This window comes from Clinocottus analis, unplaced genomic scaffold (assembly GCF_023055335.1).
Source record: "Clinocottus analis isolate CAN_PGR_092001 unplaced genomic scaffold, fCliAna1.0.p SCAF_3, whole genome shotgun sequence".
NCBI lineage: Eukaryota > Metazoa > Chordata > Actinopteri > Perciformes > Cottidae > Clinocottus > Clinocottus analis.
The window spans coordinates 14,893,684-14,913,448 of record NW_027176042.1 but is presented as its reverse complement, the minus strand read 5'-3'; the positions used below and the strand labels follow the sequence as shown (position 1 = coordinate 14,913,448).

Here is a 19,765-nt window from a genome sequence, read left to right as displayed (position 1 = left end):
TCAATGCTGTATGATGATAGGCTCACAGGCTGCAATATTCACAGTGACACGTTCTGCCTGCTTCTCACAAATTGTCTGCACACCCTGCACGCTCTGCTACAGCATGAGCCCGACTGACTGAAAGCTTTCTGAAAACTACAAGCAGATGTAAAAAAAAAGAAAGAAAGAAAGAAAAAAAGAAGCAGCTGTTCACAAATGGCTCTACTCTCATAAGGTGAAGCGCAGATCACGTTGTTAAGAGAACAGTGAGTGTTTTTTTCTGCTGCACTACGTCCACAGACGTCTGCTTTCCTTGACGTCAGGAGAAGTCAGAGCGGACCCAGCGCTGCGCACAAGCACAGCAACCAGATCGCTCCCAGAGGGAAGGAGAACACACCGCAGCCACAGATCGCAATTTAGGTACGTCTTTTTTTCTACACTCATATATTTCCCGAAATACATCATCGATCGTGCAGTTTTTCTGTCGGCAGTGAAACTTGCAAAGCGTTATGTGCGCGCCTCCATTGTCGCATGCCTGCAGCCTCCTGATTTGACTGCCATACCCTTGAGCGCTGCAGTAGGCTACGCTTCGCACACCCACACCACCTTTTCTCTCTTACATGATCACCAACACGAAAGTGGAGCTCGTTTTCAGTTGTGCAGACCTATCGAACCGGCAAAACGTTTTAAATCCCATTCAACCCCCTGCTTGCGATTCACGCCCTGCAGCCCTATAATGCAGAGCAGGTTACCAAATGTTTCTCAGTGGAATGCAGCTTTCATTTCACCTGAGCTCTTGTATTCGTTGATCTTTTTTCTTCTTTCTTTTTCTTTAGAGCAAGCTTATTGTTTAAATCTTAAGATGTTAAATATAGCTCAAGCTGGTATCTGCCTCTATGACCATGCGTTGGTTTTGCGGCGGTCCTTTTCTTGCGACTCTATCTGCTGCACTGTTTGCCCTACTTTCTGTTATTTGTTGCAATTTATTGTTGTCCAGCCGGTTGTCTTGTCAGCAAAGTAAGCTAGTTGTGGTGGGTTGAAGCTTTTTGGGCGGCATGTAACCATATTATCTTTTTAATGTGCAGATTTATTTTGTCGTTGCTGTTCGTTTTTGTTTACTTCTGACATTTTCTGCAGCCTTATACAAGTTTACTCCGATTTATCATGTCTTATGCTTCTAAAATATACAAGAATGCATTGAGAGATCATGTCTCTTTTACTTTGATGTTACATGTTTAGCTTATAATCAGTCATCATGCATCTGGGGAAAAACCCTATACTAACTTGTCATTGTGACATTAAGTTCAATAACAAGAGCACTTAATCAGGAAAATCAATGGTTTCTTAATGGCTTATGTTGAATATTCAGTTAGCCAAACGTTAATTAAACCGATACCAATAGATCATGCAGCCTAAATACTCATAATAAGTACCTGATATGGTGCAAAGGTGAGTGTTCCTTTTTTGTATATGTCATATTTCAAATTGTATCTATCATTTTGCCACTGTAATGATGTTTGTAACAGAGACATCATCAGAGGGTGGTTATAAACCATGTTGCCATTGAGGGATGTTTTGTCTTTAACACTTAATTCATTGAAAGTCACTGATCCAAACAGTCCATCTTGATTTGATCACACACTACACTTAAGCGTACATTCTTTGAGTCTACTCACAATTTGTAATTCTGCTCTGTTTGCCCCATAGCTGGAGTGTGGCGAATCCGATCAGCATTGTAGGATGCCTCTTGGAGAGGATGGAAATGGATGGAAAAAGAAGACATCAGACATCAAAGAACATTATGACTTCAAAGAAGTGCTGGGAACGTAAGTTGCGCTGGTAGTTTAGTTGTGTTGTCAGGTCAAGGCTGACCCAAGACCGTAAATGGTCCCAAACACCTCAGCTGTGTCAGTTGACTTGCAGATAACAGAGTTGCAATTCAAAGAGAGTTGAAAAAAAACTAAGAGGGTCAAAGGGCGGCGCCACTCATTCGTCCCCCCATCTGTGCATGCTGTCAGGGCTGCAGTCTTTGAGTCTGGAGTCTCCAGAAATTTGACTGACATTTTCGACGGGCCTGTCACTTTTGCCTATTTTGACTCGGCCTTGTCTTGTTCTTGGCCGCCGTTGGATGCTGACTCAACAATTTCCCACTCGCCTGGAAGTATTCAAACACGCATTTCTTTCCTTTGGCCGGTTTAACTTTCTTCTGAGCTGTGCAGAAGCATTTGAAATTGATTAACGTTTTTATGGATTGACTGTTCAAAGGCAATGCAAAGTAGATAGCAGAGTATATATTAACAAAAGTGAAAACAACTTCACTTAATTTAGTTCTGGTAGTAGTTTATTAGTCTTAACTGTGAATAGATCATGAGTTTAAAATGCCATTTGGGCTGGAGCTGCTATTGCAAGTGTTTTTTATCTGCATTATTGTCAATTTAGTTATTCTCCCTATTTGGACATTACGACTGTATTTGTGAACGTGAATATTTTAAATGTAATACTATTTTATCTTTCAGAAAAAATATGACAGAGACATTTAATGGTAGATTTGAACTTTATTTTAACTCAGCACAAATGATCTACATTGTATAGCAGCAATCGCTGATCTAAGCCAATCCTGCCAAGGCAGTGTAGATGCTGTGTAATGTGCATAATGTGGAGTGCACATGATATCGAGGCAGTCTGGCCTTCATGTTAGCTCTGAGATGGTTGTTGTCATGAGAGAGAAGTCCTAAATGGATGCTGTTATCACTGACAAACTACTGAAAGCCCATGTTTTTCCCTGCCACTTGCCCTGAAACTAAACTATAACTTAATTCAGTGGTTCTGTATTATCACTCCCAAGTTATTAGCATATGAATACTACTAGACCTAATGAAACCTGCAATATCTTAATATAACCTGTCTATCTCTGAATATGTGAGTCAGCTGCACCTTCCTCTGCCCATGTGATGATTGACTGCAAGGCAATACAAGTTATGTATTTATTGTAATTTCTTAAAGCATCAAGAGCACGTGTGTGCTTAAAGCAAAACAATAGATCACAGAAACCCGCTTCTGCAGGTGTTGTGTAAGATTTCTCTAAAAAATGTTTCAAAAGTTCACCTCACCTACGTATTTTTATGATCTGGCCCGATGGCAACTTCTCGCTTGTAGTGTGGAATTTAAAATAGATCACATTTACATACAACTTTTAAATAAATACACCTTTATTTTGTTATAAATTGCTAAATGAATCCACAACCAACAGGGAAAAGGTTGCCTTGTAATGGTGAGGGCTGGACTTACACAGACCTGGGACTGCACTTCCCAGGGGGACACGACTTAGCACAGATGGTCAGGGGCCCCCCCAGACTAAGTAGAAGTGACCTAGCACACATCCACCTGTGATGACACCAGTGTGCCATATGGACTGTGTTTGTTTTCTATCTTCTTGGAATCACTCCTGCTTCCCCAGAAAAGCTGCACAGAATCAGTTTTAATGACTGTGCAACTCTGGTTCGATTCCAAAAAAGGTGAAATAGCAGTGGGTAGACGATGAGGCTGTCTGGTTATGTCGAGCGCTGTAGGAGGACATCAAATAAGACTCCATTGGTCTCAGAGCTGCAAATGCGAGATGCGGCGCACTTTGACAAGCAGACGGTCTATCTGAGAACACATGACTGCTGCTAAACGCTGATAACTTCTGTTATGAATCCACTAAGACTCACAGGAACTTAAAACTGTGATTGTAATTTGCAGTATAATATAAAGGGTTATATAACAAGGATTAAAGTAAAGAATTGCCAGGATAGCCAGTCCCAGATTTATTAAAAAAGATGGGGGGAAAGCTGTAGTAATATTCTTTCCCTCCTGTCACCATAGCTGGACCTGGCAGAGGGCAGAATTAATGTGTTGACGGAAAAGCTCCTTATGCTCGAAGAGAAGATTACAGAGGAGCTTTATCCAGGAATTCATTGCATGAAGTTAATTGATTTATGTTGAAATAGTATATTCAGATTCAGCTAATCCTCACAGTTCTACCTCTGTTTGGACTCCACTTCAGGACAAACTGTCCTAGATTTAGCAGATTTAAACAATTACAGATATCACTGCATGTTTTTTGTTATTTTAACTATCACTTTTCTCTTCATGTATCTATGATGTAGACAACGAGACGTGCAACGTGCATAGCTCTGATATAACTCTCTATAACTATTCTCCTGATGCTTCTTGGAGTTGTGATGTTAAAAATTCAAAGTAATTATGGAGCCATACCCAATTTTGTCATGTGATTGCGGAACACACTTTATGAGATTCGAACTAACTCCATGTTTTTAAAAAAAAAACTTTTGTCCATAGTTTGATGCATTTACAGAACATCAAATAAATAGGATGTTGCTTTGGGACTTGAAGGAGTAGCGTAAAATTATCATATGAATCCCATGGACAGAGATATCCCCACAAGCTGGCAGCTTGACCACATATTAGACCATAAAACAGCAGTAAACACTGTTTTAAAGGAGCTACATTTGCAATCGGGAGCATTTTGATTGCCTCTCAACCGCTCTCAACCGAAGTCTCGCAGCTAATGGTTCTCACAGCGCTAACAGTGCAAACTATGGCAAACTATGGCAAACTTGCTGACAAAGCTAACAGGGTGAGTGCTATGCTGAAATGCCGTAGCTCGGCTTACAAGAGTGACTTCATATTCTGCTCAGGGGGACATTACTACACTACATCTTAGCAAATAGTTGATTCTTGCACCTGTAGATATCCACAGCAGAGTACTTCTTATGTGAGAATACGGTTAGCCTTTGTGAACTTGTCTGGCAACTCAAAAAAATTAGCTCAAAACAACTAAACCTGCATAGAGCCGCTGCATTTGGTTTTGATTCTCAGCAGTAGCAGCAGTTCCAGCGCCTCTTTCTTAAAAGGCTATTGTATTGAATAGTAGAATACTCATTGTTTAATTTAGTTTTGCATCAAATTGGAGATCCAAAGACAGATATTAGGCATATGATGAATAGTTGAATTTTGTACATAAAAAAACTAAAAGAATGTAGAATGATGCCTTAGAAAAGAAGCAAAGATATAAGATATGGGAGAGGTTAGTTTTAAGAACTACTGCAGTCCAGGTGGATAATGTGTAGGAGCGTGAACAGAGAGTAAACACAGTTTGAAAGCTCTCATGGTGGTTGTTTATAGACAAGAGCAGAGGAGTTAAGAGGTTTGACCTACGCATGACTTTAGTAGAGTAGATGGAAAAGTGAATGATCCAGTCCAGAACTCTGTTGATATAGTTATTTTTTTATAGTGAATGAATGTGGAGATAGTTTGGAATGGGATAATATTGTATTTTCATACATATCCAGTCTTCTCTTTGTCTCTTGTCTTGTCTTTTTGTCCACCTCCTCCCACCCCCCCGGCTCCATCCTACAACACACACACACACACACACACACACACACACACACACACACACACACACACACACACACACACACACACACACACACACACATGCACACACATGCACACACAAACACACTCCCACACACTGCCACAAACACACACGCACAATCCAATATGGATTAGGCTAAAAAGAGAAAGCTTTTTCGGGACTTCGAGGCATGCTGGACTTGAAGGATGCACTCGCATCAGGTGAGATCGATAAACTAACGGATGCTGAAAGCTTACTGCAACAGGTCCGAGGGCCCTAACTGACCTGATTGATATTGTATCTTTAGAACAAACAAAAAAACAGTATGAACAACATTTAACACTGCAGCAGACATCCATCACTTTCAGTGCAAATGGGATTTAATTACACCCGACTCTCTTGTCGGGCGAAGCCTTTAAGTGTGCAAGAAGAGCAAACTTGTCACAGTAAAAAGCACGGAGAGACACTGACAGCAGTATGAGAATGTGTGAATCAATATTTTCCCATATGGACAGCTGGGATTAAAGCGTCTTCAACAACCTGTGTGTGATAAGTGTGAGTGTGTTTGTGTGTCAGACAGAGTCCCACGCAGTAGTGTTCATCTTTCTCTCTCTCTCTCTCTATTTCTCTTTATCTATCTATCTATCTATCTATCTATCTATCTATCTATCTATCTATCTATCTATCTATCTATCTATCTATCTATCTATCTATCTATCTATCTATCTATCTATCTATTTTTCAACATATTTATGGAGGTTTAGTCCAACTCATAAAAATATGTGTTGACAGTCTTATTCATGTACACAGAAACAGCCGAGCGTCAGCTATGTGTCTTGAGGCCAATGAGTCATATCAAACTTATTTATTTTAGTTTGTTAATAGCAAGTCAATGTGCATGCCAGGACTATTTATGGGAATGAAATAGATCAAACGATTTTTCAAGATTTTCGAGTGGTCTGTTGCTGATTGCTAGTGGAAAAATTTTATTTTCTAATCTGAGACTGTAAAAAAAAAAGAAGTCTTTAAATCTGAACAATAATCATTTCTCTCCTGCCTAATGTCAAGACTGACACATTAGCTTTCAACTAAATCTCATCCGTTGTGAATAACAGCAGTAGCTTCCTTTCTTCCTTTGACTGCCGCTCCACTTCCCCGAACCCCCTGAGAGCGCACCCCTACGTCTCTGAGTAGAAATTAGCAACTGAATGCTTACAGTAATTACAATCTGTCTCACGGCAACAGAAGAGCAAGCTTTTCTTTTTCTTTTTAGCAGTAGCATAAAGCACGGATCAGGTCACATGCAGTATAAACTTGAGTCAAAATTTGTAAGCAGATATTTATTGTAGTACAGTTCTGACAGTAGTCATTTTATAATAAGGGATAAAATAACGGTATATCATTGCTATACTGATACTGTTGTTACTGTCATCCTCTTTCATTCTAAATGTCAAACACGATGTAGTTCCAACTTCTCAATTGTGAGATTTTGCTGCTTTTCTCTGTTATCCATCATTGTAAACTGAATACCTTTGGGTTTTGATCTGTTGGTATGAAAAAATAGGACATTTGAAGACACCGACATGGGTTCTTGGACACCCTGACTTGCATTTTTTTACTAGAAAAATATAAAAATAATCAAAGCCTTTCTCTATGCATGTCTAGAAATAGAAACATTGCTTTCAGTTTCCACAATAAATACGCAGTCACCACTTTTCGGGCTTAAGTGTCCGTCTCCCTGTCCTGGCAAAGTAACCTGGCCTTCTATTTTTAAGTGAACAGACAATACAATTAAATAGATTATGACACACCAATAATAGAGTTTTGTTGGTCCTGATCCTCTGAGAAATCCCTCGCTCTAAAAGACCTAAACACATTAAAATGCTTTTATGGGTCGATGAGAATTGGAGCTTTATGTGATTTTGCTTTGAGATTATTTTCAGGACTGTTTAAAAAATGGAACCGGAGATGTGAGAATCGTCTCTCCTCATGTGCATCAGCTTCTCTTTGCAAACGATTCTGCTGCGCTGGTTTGTTGAGCACAAGATGGCCACGGTACAAAGCCATCTCAAGGATTACCTCAGATCCACACTGTGCATTTATTATGACATGTTGATAGGAGGAGGGGCACCAAGAGACAGTCGGGGTTGCACAATGACTCTAGTGCTATAACTAACTGTTAATAACCATTAAAAAACAGAATAAACAGAATGTGAGAGAGGTTCGCTTTCTCATCACAGTGCTGATGTCTGGATCCTTTCAGTTTAGGTTACACACTTATGTGCACTTCACATTGTGAAATCCTTAAGGTGCGGCACAGTGTGACAGATGGAAAAGAAGAGGGCATATTTGCTAAAACATGAACATTGAACTCCCTTTGTGCATTGCGTGACGGTGCTGTTTCACACACATGTAAAGGATCCCTGCGGTTGCTCACAATGTTTGTGCGTTCATGCCTCCTCCTGAGCTTCCTCCCACACTCCTATGGGGAGACTGTGTAAATACACACTATTCTGCCTTTCACCATCACCATAATACATAATGCAGTCGAGTCTTCCTCAGAAACAGCTACACCACATTTACTGTATTTATTATTGAAGAGAGTAAAAATAGTCCCTTTTTTGTTGTTGAAACAAGTGATATAAATGTCAGTATGCATCTGTTGCTGCACCTCCTGAGCATTTTCTCAGCCCCTCCAAAACCCTCAGTAATGTCACCATTTTGAATTATTTATCTAAACACCACACACACACACACACACACACACACACACACACACACACGCACACACGCACACACGTGCACACGTACACCCACACAAACACACACAGACTGGAATGACTGGTATTTAGAGATATCTTTCTAAATCTTGTGGATAGTTGAGTTGCATTTTTGGGAGGCCACAAACATATCTACTAATTGTTCTTTATTTAGTGTAGGAATCAAACAAAAAAAACCCTTTGCACTGAAAAAAATATAAAATGATTTACATAAAGTGTTCCTTTCCATTTAAATGTAAATCCATCATGGCCTGTGGAGCCTAGGAACAATATTCATGTTGTCTATTTCACTGCCTACCCCAAAACATTCCTCATACTTTCTCTAACGTTTGCATATATGTATGTGTGTGTGTGTGTGTGTGTGTGTGTGTGTGTGTGTGTGTGTGTGTGTGTGTGTGTGTGTGCGTGTGTGTGTGCGTGTGTGTTTCCACTGCCTGTGTTTCAGGGGAGCTTTCTCAGAGGTGGTACTAGCAGAGGAGAAGAGGACTCAGAGGCTGGTGGCCATCAAGTGCATCCCTAAGAAAGCATTGGAAGGCAAAGAGAACAACATAGAGAATGAGATCGCTGTACTACACAGGTGAGGTCACCTAAGTTCCTCGCGATGCGTCAGCTGGTGTTTTTGTGTCCAACGGGACAAATTAGTCAGTGCCGTCTCTTCCAGCAATGCATGCACAGATGCATAATATATGCACGGGGTCAATTGAATGGGTGACCAAATGCATGGTGTCAGTAGAAACAGTGGGATTGGGCACCAGAAATGTCAGCAGTAAAGAAGATAGACCTATTTTTAGTGTCCCTGTTGCCAGGGCAACAGCACACAGAGGCGGAGATGGTGTGGAGTTCCCCGCAGCAGTGCACTGAAGAAAGAGAACGAGACAGAGAGGGTGGGGAAGTAGAGAGGGGGTAGGATATGATAGAAGGAGAAAGATATGGGAGGAGTAGAGTTTGCTCAAATACTTAAAGTCACTATTAAATAAATGAGGGAGTCATGAGAGCGAGAGACTTGAAGAAATCTGAAAAAATGACGATGAAAAATCACATCTCAGCAGCTGCCGATGTGTTACAGCGATGCTGTGTCAACTTGACTCGAGAGCCAAGAGAGACGCTCGACTGTCTGTCGGCTGCTTTATAACAATAAACAAACCACTTGGGGAGATTTGTATTTGTGATAGTTATTCTGTCAAGCCCAACAACGACAATATCCCGAACCGTTCTACTGGTTCCAGCTGGTCATTGGGTTTCTTAGCAATTTTAGGAGAAGAGAGCAAGGTTTCTTTTATACCAATTAACTGCATAACCTTTCAAACTGTTTTGAATGTATATAATGCAGCAAGAATGCCATCTGGTGACCAATTTAAAGCATGAGAGAAATGTTACTATTTCTGTCCATGTAATCTTCCTCAGAATCAAGCACCCCAACATTGTTACGCTAGAGGACATCTTTGAAAGTACATCCCACCTATATCTAGTCATGCAGCTGTAAGTACTTCTTTCTCTTACACAAGGACCAATCATACGATAGAAGGGGCTCACTGAGCATGCTCCTTCACTGTAAAGATTGTATTCATCAATTTACTGAAAAATAATTGGCAACAAAAAATGTCTAGTTCAGTGTCGGACTATTTGCAGATTTTTGTAAATTGTATATTTTGAGGTTGGAAACTGTTTCACAAAACCAAACCTTAAGAAGGTTTTGCAGGATTTAATCCTTTATTACATTAACATTCAGTTAACGTGCAGTTCTCCCCTCATGTTTCCCCTCAAATAGCATTCAGGATCATCTTAATGTATTTTCATATGTCAAATGTGCATTATATATTTATATCAATTAAAATACTCAAAGTCAAAGCCATTACTTTATTCTAGAGGTCTTGAGTATAATTGTACTCACAATTTTTGGTCCAATTGTATTTTGCCACATATATATCTCTAGAATTAAAACAATATCGAACAATATGTGGCTGCACAGCCGGAGTGTTACTTATAGCCCAAATTCAATACAAAACCACCATGATTTTCACCTGACAGGGTATCTGGAGGCGAGTTGTTTGACAGGATTGTGGAGAAAGGTTTCTACACAGAGAGAGATGCCAGCCAACTCATCCACCAGATCTTGGATGCAGTCAAATATCTCCACGATATGGGAATCGTTCACAGAGACTTGAAGGTATCGTTGCTCAGGGAAGACAGAAATAAAACAGCTCAATCTGGCTCGCAGTTGACGCTTTCCTTGCCTTTTCTCTCACCCTCCTCTTTGATTGCTCTGCTTGTCGTCTGCAGCCAGAGAATCTGCTGTACTACAGTATGGACGAAGACTCTAAAATCATGATCAGTGACTTTGGACTGTCAAAGATTGAGGGAGCGGGCAGTGTCATGTCCACAGCCTGCGGAACTCCTGGATACGTGGGTAAGGCCTTTATTTCCACTGGTCAGCCTCTCCTCCCCGCTCTGATCTCTTTCTTTTAGCGCTTGCTGTTCAACTCATATCCCCTCTTTATTCATTGCGCTGTGATAAGCTCTTTCATCCACTACTGAGTCAATTGCAAGTGTTTCACAAGTGCTCTCTACCTGTTTAGCGTGACCGAGATCACATCGTAGTACAGAAAAGGTCGAGATTACTTGAATTCACCCTCTCTTCAGCTCTATTTTCCACTTTTCCCGAATGTCTGCTCTGTGTGCCTTTTAACAGCTCCTGAGGTGCTCGCTCAGAAGCCGTATAGCAAAGCCGTGGACTGCTGGTCCATAGGAGTTATTTCTTATATTCTGTAAGTCTGAGCTCATTCATCATTGAGAAGTATGTAAAGTTACAATTAGCATTGAATATGTTCCAATATCGTTCCCTCAGGCTATGCGGATATCCTCCGTTTTACGACGAAAACGATTCCAAGTTATTCGAGCAGATCCTGAAAGCAGAGTATGAATTTGACTCTCCGTATTGGGATGACATCTCAGATTCAGGTACTACTGATTACTTAAAATTGTACATCAGATCCAACAGTGAAAACTATAAAGTCAGAGTTGAATACAACACCGTGAACTTGATTTTTGTTTGTAGCCAAAGACTTCATCTGTCACCTAATGGAGAAAGAGCCATTAAAGAGATATACATGTGACCAGGCCCTCCTGCACCCATGGTAAGGAAGTCAAAATGCTTCTATCTGTCTTTATCTATTTGGCAATTAGTTAATTGACGGCAAGGAAATTTGAACAATTTAAATTTATGAAGCTTTAAGGTGCTTTCTATTATTGTAAAGTGATGCTCTTTGGGATTTTGACTGTTGGTCGAAATTTAAATATGTTACTTCGGATTCTTGAAAAGGATTATGGCCAGTTTCCAAGTCAAAAAGAATTAATCAATAAATTGAATAAATAATCAATAGTGGGGCTGAGTTTTTTTTAATTATTGATTTGTTTGTTATTATTTTCTCGATTAATTAACACAGTCAAAAAGTGGCACATTCATATATCTTGTTTTATCCAACCAATAGTGATATTAAGTTTAAGTTTACTATATCAGTGGTGTGTGTGCTAGGCAGTCCCAGCAAAAGGGGAATAATTCATCGCCACTATAATTCCACCCATAAGTAAATATAAGACTATTTTGGTCATGGATTTCATACACTTTCTGTAATAACCCATTTAAAAAAGGGTCTAATTTGTGTTAGTTTGGGAACAATCATATACTGTATCTGTGACAAAGAAAAGTACAAAATCTTCAGATGATGAATCAATGATCAAAATATTTGCTGATGTACTTTCTGTCATTCTACTTATTGAGAAATAATAAGACACATAACCTTTAGGCAGTTGCCTCTACTGCCTTTGTATTCTGTAATTCTTGTTGACTTTTCAGGATCTGCGGAGACACAGCTCTGGACAAGAATATCCACGAATCTGTCAGCGCTCAAATCAAGAAGAACTTTGCCAAAAGTAAATGGAAGGTCAGTGCCGTGGTGAAATCCTCAAGCTGTCGACTCAACGAGCAGTATTAAGATGAGCAGACACACATTGTGTTTTTCTCACTCAATGGCTTGTCAGTCACAGAAAGGTTCTTCCTTCCTCTCTCTGTCCATGTAGCAAGCATTTAATGCCACAGCGGTGGTGCGCCACATGCGGAAGTTGCAGCTGGGTACCAGTCTCGAGGGACCTAGTCAGATTACTCCCACCAGTCCCTGCCATGGACATCTGCTCCCAGAGGAAGAGGAGGAGGAGGAAGATGATCTGGGGAACGGGGAGGAGGAGAGCTGTAAGTTATCAGTGAATGAACAAACACTCAGTCTATTTCCAGATGTCTGGCTCTCTTTACGCACAATAATAATAATCCACAAGTTGAAGGTTTGTGATGGACATTGTGATACATTGTAAATTCACAGTATGTTTGCACAGGATTGAATTATAAAGGGGGTATGGTGGAGATTAAAAGGGGGTTGCCAAGATGAAGATGGATAGAGGAAGGGAGGTGAGGTGATTGTCCATGCTACCTTGCACATTCCACCCCCTAACACTGAAAGTAAACACACAACGTAGCACCAAGTATTAGCGTAACATGAAGTGCTAACTTCATAGTAAAGGAAAAATGACTTCTGCAAAATTAGAGTTCATTTTGAAAAGCTTGAGGTGGCTCCTGCTGCTGAGTCAGACATGTTGTTTTGCAGGTGTCAAATTTCACAAATCTCGATAAAGAAGGTGATGAGTGCAAAGTTATTACGATCCAAAGTCAGAATGGCCATTACTATGAGAACATGACCGTATTGAAGAGTACCAGAGCATCCCTTTTACTTCACGTACTCCCTTGTTTTGCTCTCATCTCCAGTGTCCCACTATGAGGACGGCCGTCGTGGGAGCACCGAGGGCAGCGCAGACCGGGACAGCCTGAGAAGCTGCACCTACTGCTGCAGACCAGCGAGTCGCGTTTGAGACCCTCCCATTATCACGGTGACATTGTATCCCTGGAGCACCCAGAGCTCGCCCCCGCCCAGTCTGGCCAGGAATGCAGAGTAGTTATCAGGCCACCAGAGCACATCCACAGTGAGTAGGTCGCTGTCAGAGTGTGGAGAAACATACTGCAAGTCCCCCCCGTAAAAAACATATCCTGACTCAAGACACACAAGTTTCAACTGTTGTTTTTTTGCAGAACAAAATGCTGCGGACAGGGATTTAAAGAAAGGGCCTGTCTGCCTGATTAGCAACCTAACATGTAGTTGTACTTTTGTGCAGTATTGGCAGACCGGGGTCATTTGACAGCATGTACATTACAAAATGTGGCTCTGGATGTTAGCTACCAGGAAGGAGCCAAGCCTCTGGAGTCTGAATCAAAGACGAGGAAGCGGCCCGTAAGCCAGCTTCTTTATTATTTTTGTTCTTACATGATCTGTCACATCTACCTCTAATAACAATTATTGTTCGTCTGCATCAATCTGGCTCTCACACTTTACATTACTGGTCGCTCATTCCAAAAATCTGGCCAGACCGGGCACAAAGGAACGGGGAAACATTTTCTAGAGAGGACTGCTTAAAGCTACTCCTGCATGTCTTTATACTTCTTACCCATCAATGTGACTTGGTCTATTCACTGACCAAGTAGCTGTTTAGTTGAATCAAGTTAATCTCAAGGCATGACTTCACTGCCGATGCCACCTGCTCATTTGTTCTGTTTTGATCACCCTGTCTTTTTTTCCCTCATATTAAGTGTTTCTGTCCTTTTAAAAGTTAATTTGTTTGAAGCGTTTTTTGAAAAGTTGAGGGTGATTCTGGGTTGTTATGGACTCTTTATTCTGGCTCAGACTGGGTTCGTGAAGAGTGGTTCTGACTGGAGTGTCTGCATGCTTCTGTTTGGGAAATTAGAAATCAAAATGTATGAATATCAAAAGGAGACTAATTTTTGTTTGTTTTATGGCTGTTCTGTTATCAGAGGCTCAAACTGAGATCCCCGCTAGTCTGTAAATCACAGGCATCTTGACTTTCCTCCGTGGGCTCACATTATTTCTGGAGGAGTTATTTTGAAGATGCGATTAAGTTGAGAACCCACCGTGCGTGGGAAGAAAACGATCATATTCATATCACGTTCATCCACCCTGTTCCGTTTCTGACAAGCGTCTAAATATCGGCTGTCAGTCTCTTACGCTGAGTCGGTGGGATCTCAGTTTGCGCGCTCCGCCTGCTCTGTGCTGTGCACCTCTAGTGGAAGAAGTCTACTGTTTGCATGACCTGGTTAAATATGTTTACATGAATGATGATCAATTAGTATAAACACACATGATTATTATTATTACTATGTTGTATTGAAAAATGATGTAATACTGTAACTTTGAGCTATATAATGTGAAGTGAGTAACACCAGAAGTAATGTTGTTGACGAAGTACAACACAGCACAGTGGACTTATCATTTGCATCGACTGTGATGGTCAAGTCTCGACCTGAGTGACATTTCAACTGTACTTTGTTTATTTACAACTAAAATATGATTTTTTTTCAGCCTGTTTTCTTGCCGTTGCTTATGTAGAATCTATTTATTCCTCTCCGATACCAAGAAACAGGCAGAACAAAATACCCACGTTGTACGCAGGTGCCAACCACAGTACAAAACATGGAAAAAATGATATATTATATAATTTTATGTATATCACCTGTCTGGGAGCAGCCTGTGCGAGCGCTACATTTGTCGCTCCGGGTTGATAAACCACAGTAATAAAGCCATACAGGGAGGTGGAGATATTTTACTGGGGATACAAATATGTTGTCATCTTAAAAATATTCAACTCAGATGAAGGATGGCGATGTTTTGGCACAATATTTAATGTATAAAAAGAATTCTCCCTGAAAATTTAATCCTGATATTATTCATCTCATGCATTTGTTATTTTTTAAGATATGTCATGACACAATGCCATATTATTAGTTAGCTGCAGAGATCATGAACCAATCCATAAAAATGTTTGATGCCCACATAAAACCAGTTCCATCGATCTACCATTGATACTTTCAGGTCCATAGAACAATAACTGAAGGCATTTACATGACTGTAATTGTGGAAAATATGCAAACTGTGTGTGAAGGGCTCCATGTTAACTGTAAGATAGCCAACGTTGATGAGTTTGATAACCGGGCTATTATTCGTTTGGTAATGACCTTATATTTAACCTTTCCTGGGATTTGTTTCCACTTGGCTGTGTTTTTTTAAAAAGCTTATTTTACCCATTACAAACACATCTAAATACATAAAGAAACACATGTATATTATATATATATATAAATATAAGTATATATTGTATATCCTTTTTTGTAAAAGCTGTTTTGAGCTACAAATGTATGGATGCAATGCATCATGGGTTATTGACAAGTTGTAAGAAAATACAATGATTTGTACCCACAGAGATTTGATTGCAGGAAATTAAATTAAACTTCCTTGTCTATGCATTGTGTGTTTGGTAATTGCGCAATAACATTACTTTGGGATGTAAAAGTAAAACATTTAAACTGTGATGATCACAACTTACATGCAGATCACTGAATTAAAAGTGTACTTTACTTGTTTTCCACCTCACGTAATCCTCATATTGTCATATTACATTTCAAAGACACAATGAAAGCAATAAACATGTGCACAGTGTAATGCAACCCAAATACAACCTCCGGAAACTACAGCCTCAAAATGACTACAACAATTATTTCAGGTGGTATAATGTTCTTTGTTCTTGTATGAATGGTATATTTTAAATTGATAAATATGATTTCATAAGAAGATTCATGTGCTATTTTTGACCAAAGGACATCTTCACCTCCCGTCATTCAAAAGCAAATTATGGTAAATGATTTTCTTTCTCTTTCCTGTTGTTTATCACTGGAAAAAAAGTACAACATTGTGTCAAAAGAAAATATTCCAACGATTCATTGTTGAATGTTGTATGTAATTGTTATTGAAGGGCAAACAAATGACACAATATGTTACGTTAGTTCTCAGTGTTCAGTTACCTTGCCAGGCAAATGATCATGTTAATAAACTTCCCAGCATCATAAAGCAGACTCAACATGGCTGTATAAAACAAAGACATGCAGAGAGGTGAATACCCTAACATATTGTTGAAAGTGTGCAGTAAAATATTGCCTTTCCTTATTATACTGACAAAATAGAAACATGTGAATATTATTGAATATGGAAAAGACACTTCATTACCGACACGTAAAAAGTATGCAGTATATGACACATTCAGCGGTGTAGACTTAATGCTGTAACTCAAGCTGAATCACAATGATTTCTTCATTTATCACTTATTCCCAACAGCTCATTGTGCTCAAAACAATACTTTTCCTTCTGCACTTTCCTCCAACACTGCAGTTCTTCTCAGCCTCTCTTTGACTCGAAGGAACTCTGGCCCCTCTCGTTGTTGTGCTTTGTCTCTCTCTAGCTGTAGAGGAACGGAAATAAACAAACACAATGTGGACTTATATGTGTAGCCACAGTGAACGAGCAACACTTTCAAGATATTTTGTTAATGTCAAGGTTTAGAGCTAATTCTCTCAAATAAAAGGCCTTAAATATCCACACGATCCATCGTTCTTAAACACAGGCAAATATTTGTAAATGGTTTGGGATTTTTTTAAATAACTTATATGGATCTAACAGATCTATGTTTTCTTCTTCTTTTAGGATTCCAGACTATCTACACTGCCCTCCAAGGGCTGACTGCAGAACAACATCATGCTCCACATAGACCGCCAATGTCAATCTGTTGTGAGGAAATATTGATTATGTTCATATAACACAGTACTTTTTTCTCTCTCAGGATAGATCATTTAATTTAATGTCGACCAATATGGTACATTGGAAGTCAGATGTGATGAAATTCTTTACAAAAATGCAGGAGAAATAAATCTAGCATACAAACCTTTTCTAGCCTCTGGTGTCTTTTCAACAGTTCCTGATGAAATGGCGATCTGTTCTTCTTTGCCTCTTCCTGATCTCTGCTCGCCGTCATCGCTTGTTCCCATCTCCTCTTCTCTAACACCTTCTGGAGTTCAGCTTTTCCTTCTTTAGACTCTCTCCTGACAGATATATGGGGTTTGGAAAAAAGTTATGACTCAAATACAAACAATGAGAGAGAAGTGGGAGTTTACGAGTGTTTATGTGTTTCCAACCTCTTGTGGGACATCCGCAGTTCTCTGTGAAGCTCCTGGTGGCTCCTGGAGGCCATTAAAGGATTGGGAGGTTTTTGTGGTCTGATGAGATTACTGCTATCCTCATCACTCTGTTGGTGGGATGGAGGGTCTGGCTGTACACTTTGGTGTGTCTGTATTACTGAGGCTGAAGAGAAAAACATACAGTACTTATTCTCTAAATATTAATTTTGGATGCAACGTTTTTCTTGAGATCAAGTATTGACCATTTCACCTGGTTATGTTTCAATAATATAAACACATAGTGAATCCGCTTTTAGTGACTGCAGGATGATAAAGGGAATTAGTTTATTTGAGCAGAGACATTGGTTACAACAACTGTCAAAACACCCCGATTCTATCTTAATTTCTTTAAACTTAACTAAACTTAAATCTTTAAACTCAACTATCTCCTTGAAACTAACTCCATTAACTGCAGCAATTTAACAAAATTGCTAGTTTAAAGGTCAATAAAAACCATTTTGGAGCACACTTGTTTGATCTTAAATATAATTACACAGCAATATCTGTAAAGGTCATAGACACCAAAAGCTGCTGGTCTTACAGACCAATGAGGCGACAGCGTCAACAACACCTCTGAGTGCATTGGAAGGAACAAGTGTGTTTTGTTGCTCACAGATGTGTTCATAGAGAGCCACCTGCAAGCTCTATTAGTACTACCTCTGCACAGTTTCTTTCAAGAGTCAAACAAAATGAAGGTCAAACGGTTTCTTGTGATGATAGATTTCTCACCAGACCCATTCAGGCGTGTCTCTGGTGAATGTTGGAGATCTCTCTGTCAACGGAAAACATCATTTACATGTCAACTATAATCTCAGACTATAATCAAATATATATATATTTTTTGGGAAATATAAGTGTGGAGAAATAGTGCGACACTTGACTGCACTCCAATGAGAAATCTCTCAGTCAGGGCGCCAATGCGAGCAACACAAAGCCGTATTATGATGCTGACAGACAAAGCTCTAGTTCCACATGTCCAGTGAAGCGAGAGCCCTTACTGGTGAGGTGGAGGGCTGCCACCTCATTAATGACAAGGATCAAACAACACACAGTTTGAGTCCCACTGAGATTCCCGTTTGCTAGTGTTTGAGCAGAATTAATAGTCGAGACAAGAGTTCTCCCCCCGTGGGACTCAGAATGGAGTGTAGAAAAAAGTGATTATTTCTGTTTTTGTTGTTAAATATTTGATGAACATTTGAAAGAAGAAAAAAAATACATCAAATTATAGTGATATAGTGATAGTTATAGCAATTATACTATTGCTAAATGTGCTCAAATAAAGTAAAGTAATTTTAAAACAAAATGACAGTGAATTATCAAAACAGTGCAATCTCGATCAATCGAGGTATTTTAATGACAACTGCTGCTGGCTGCTGTTTGACGGATGAAGAAAAAGTTATGCTGTTTGGCTGGAGCGCCACTGACAGCGGATATTGTGTGTAGAAGAATTAATACGACATGACAGGCAAGTACTCTCCAAGGCCCATTCTCTGGTGTTGGCAAGGCTTTTTTTTTATTGGGTAAAGATTTGTGTTTGGTTCGAGCACTTGCTGTCTTTGGGAAATAAACTGTAGAGATAACAATGACAGATACATCTACCATGGGAAAATGGTTAAGTTCTGCCAAACAAAAGTTTAAATATGACCAAGAATACATAATTAATACAGTATGTGTCATTTGTGATGACAGAACATAGTGTGGCAGTTGGTTTCTTCTTTAGTGCTTTAATCTTCTCAAACACGTAACGCATTCCAAGGAAGTATCTTTGCCGCATGGATGCATCTGCTGAATCTTCCTAATGAGACATGTGGTATAAGGAAGACAAATCTAAATATAGAATAAAAATAGATATATGTACCTCCTTTCCATGGGTGACTCCCATGTCTTCAGTATGAGTCCAGATTGAATATCTGCACAAACACCTCCTGGGCTCACAGTGGACAGAGTTGCAGTAATAATTTGAGCTCTCTCTCTCTCTCTCTCTCTCTCTCTCTCTCTCTCTCTCTCTCTCTCTCCCCCCTTCAGCAGCGAAGAATGCCAGGAGAGAGGGCAAGCTCAATTCGTGCATGGGCACCTCATAGAGGCAAGTCCGCTTTTCACCGCAGATGCCCCTAATGACGTCGAGGCATGTCTGGTGTCAGACCCGTTTTCAGTGAGTCTGCGTTTTTATTTTTGAAGGGATTGTTTAATGCAGCAGAGTGCACTCTTTACTTGCGTGAGTTTACACGCCAGACTATTTGTGATGGTTCGCTGCTGTAAGCAGCACCGCAACGGAAACACACGAGGCCCCCGCAGAATAGCCCTGAAAGCAGGAAGAGTCTGTTCTACATTAAATGTTTTGTTGTTGGCTAACTTCTCGCCACATATCAGCAGACCGGTCAGCCAGCATTGGTGGCAGTAAAAGGA

The 19,765-nt window shown here is 39.9% G+C and overlaps 2 protein-coding genes across 2 annotated transcripts; one reads left to right on the top strand and one right to left on the bottom strand.

Moving 5' to 3' along the window:
- Positions 1-122: 122 nt before the first annotated feature.
- Positions 123-16,970, top strand: camk1a (calcium/calmodulin-dependent protein kinase Ia). The gene is made up of 12 exons (XM_068594107.1): positions 123-399; positions 1,687-1,805; positions 8,627-8,758; positions 9,586-9,660; positions 10,210-10,348; positions 10,462-10,588; positions 10,871-10,946; positions 11,027-11,139; positions 11,237-11,315; positions 12,035-12,122; positions 12,259-12,427; positions 12,995-16,970. Exons 2-12 carry the CDS (start codon positions 1,720-1,722, stop codon positions 13,096-13,098), a joined length of 1,188 nt encoding a protein of 395 aa, XP_068450208.1. The 5' UTR covers positions 123-399; positions 1,687-1,719; the 3' UTR covers positions 13,099-16,970.
- Positions 16,474-19,309, bottom strand: LOC137796074 (protein FAM107B). Its single transcript, XM_068593724.1, has 5 exons — positions 19,218-19,309; positions 18,089-18,131; positions 17,318-17,483; positions 17,068-17,224; positions 16,474-16,587 (listed from the first exon to the last, which is right to left on the bottom strand). The coding sequence occupies exons 1-5, from the start codon at positions 19,239-19,241 to the stop codon at positions 16,474-16,476; spliced, it is 504 nt and encodes a 167-aa protein (XP_068449825.1). The 5' UTR covers positions 19,242-19,309.
- Positions 19,310-19,765: the final 456 nt, after the last annotated feature.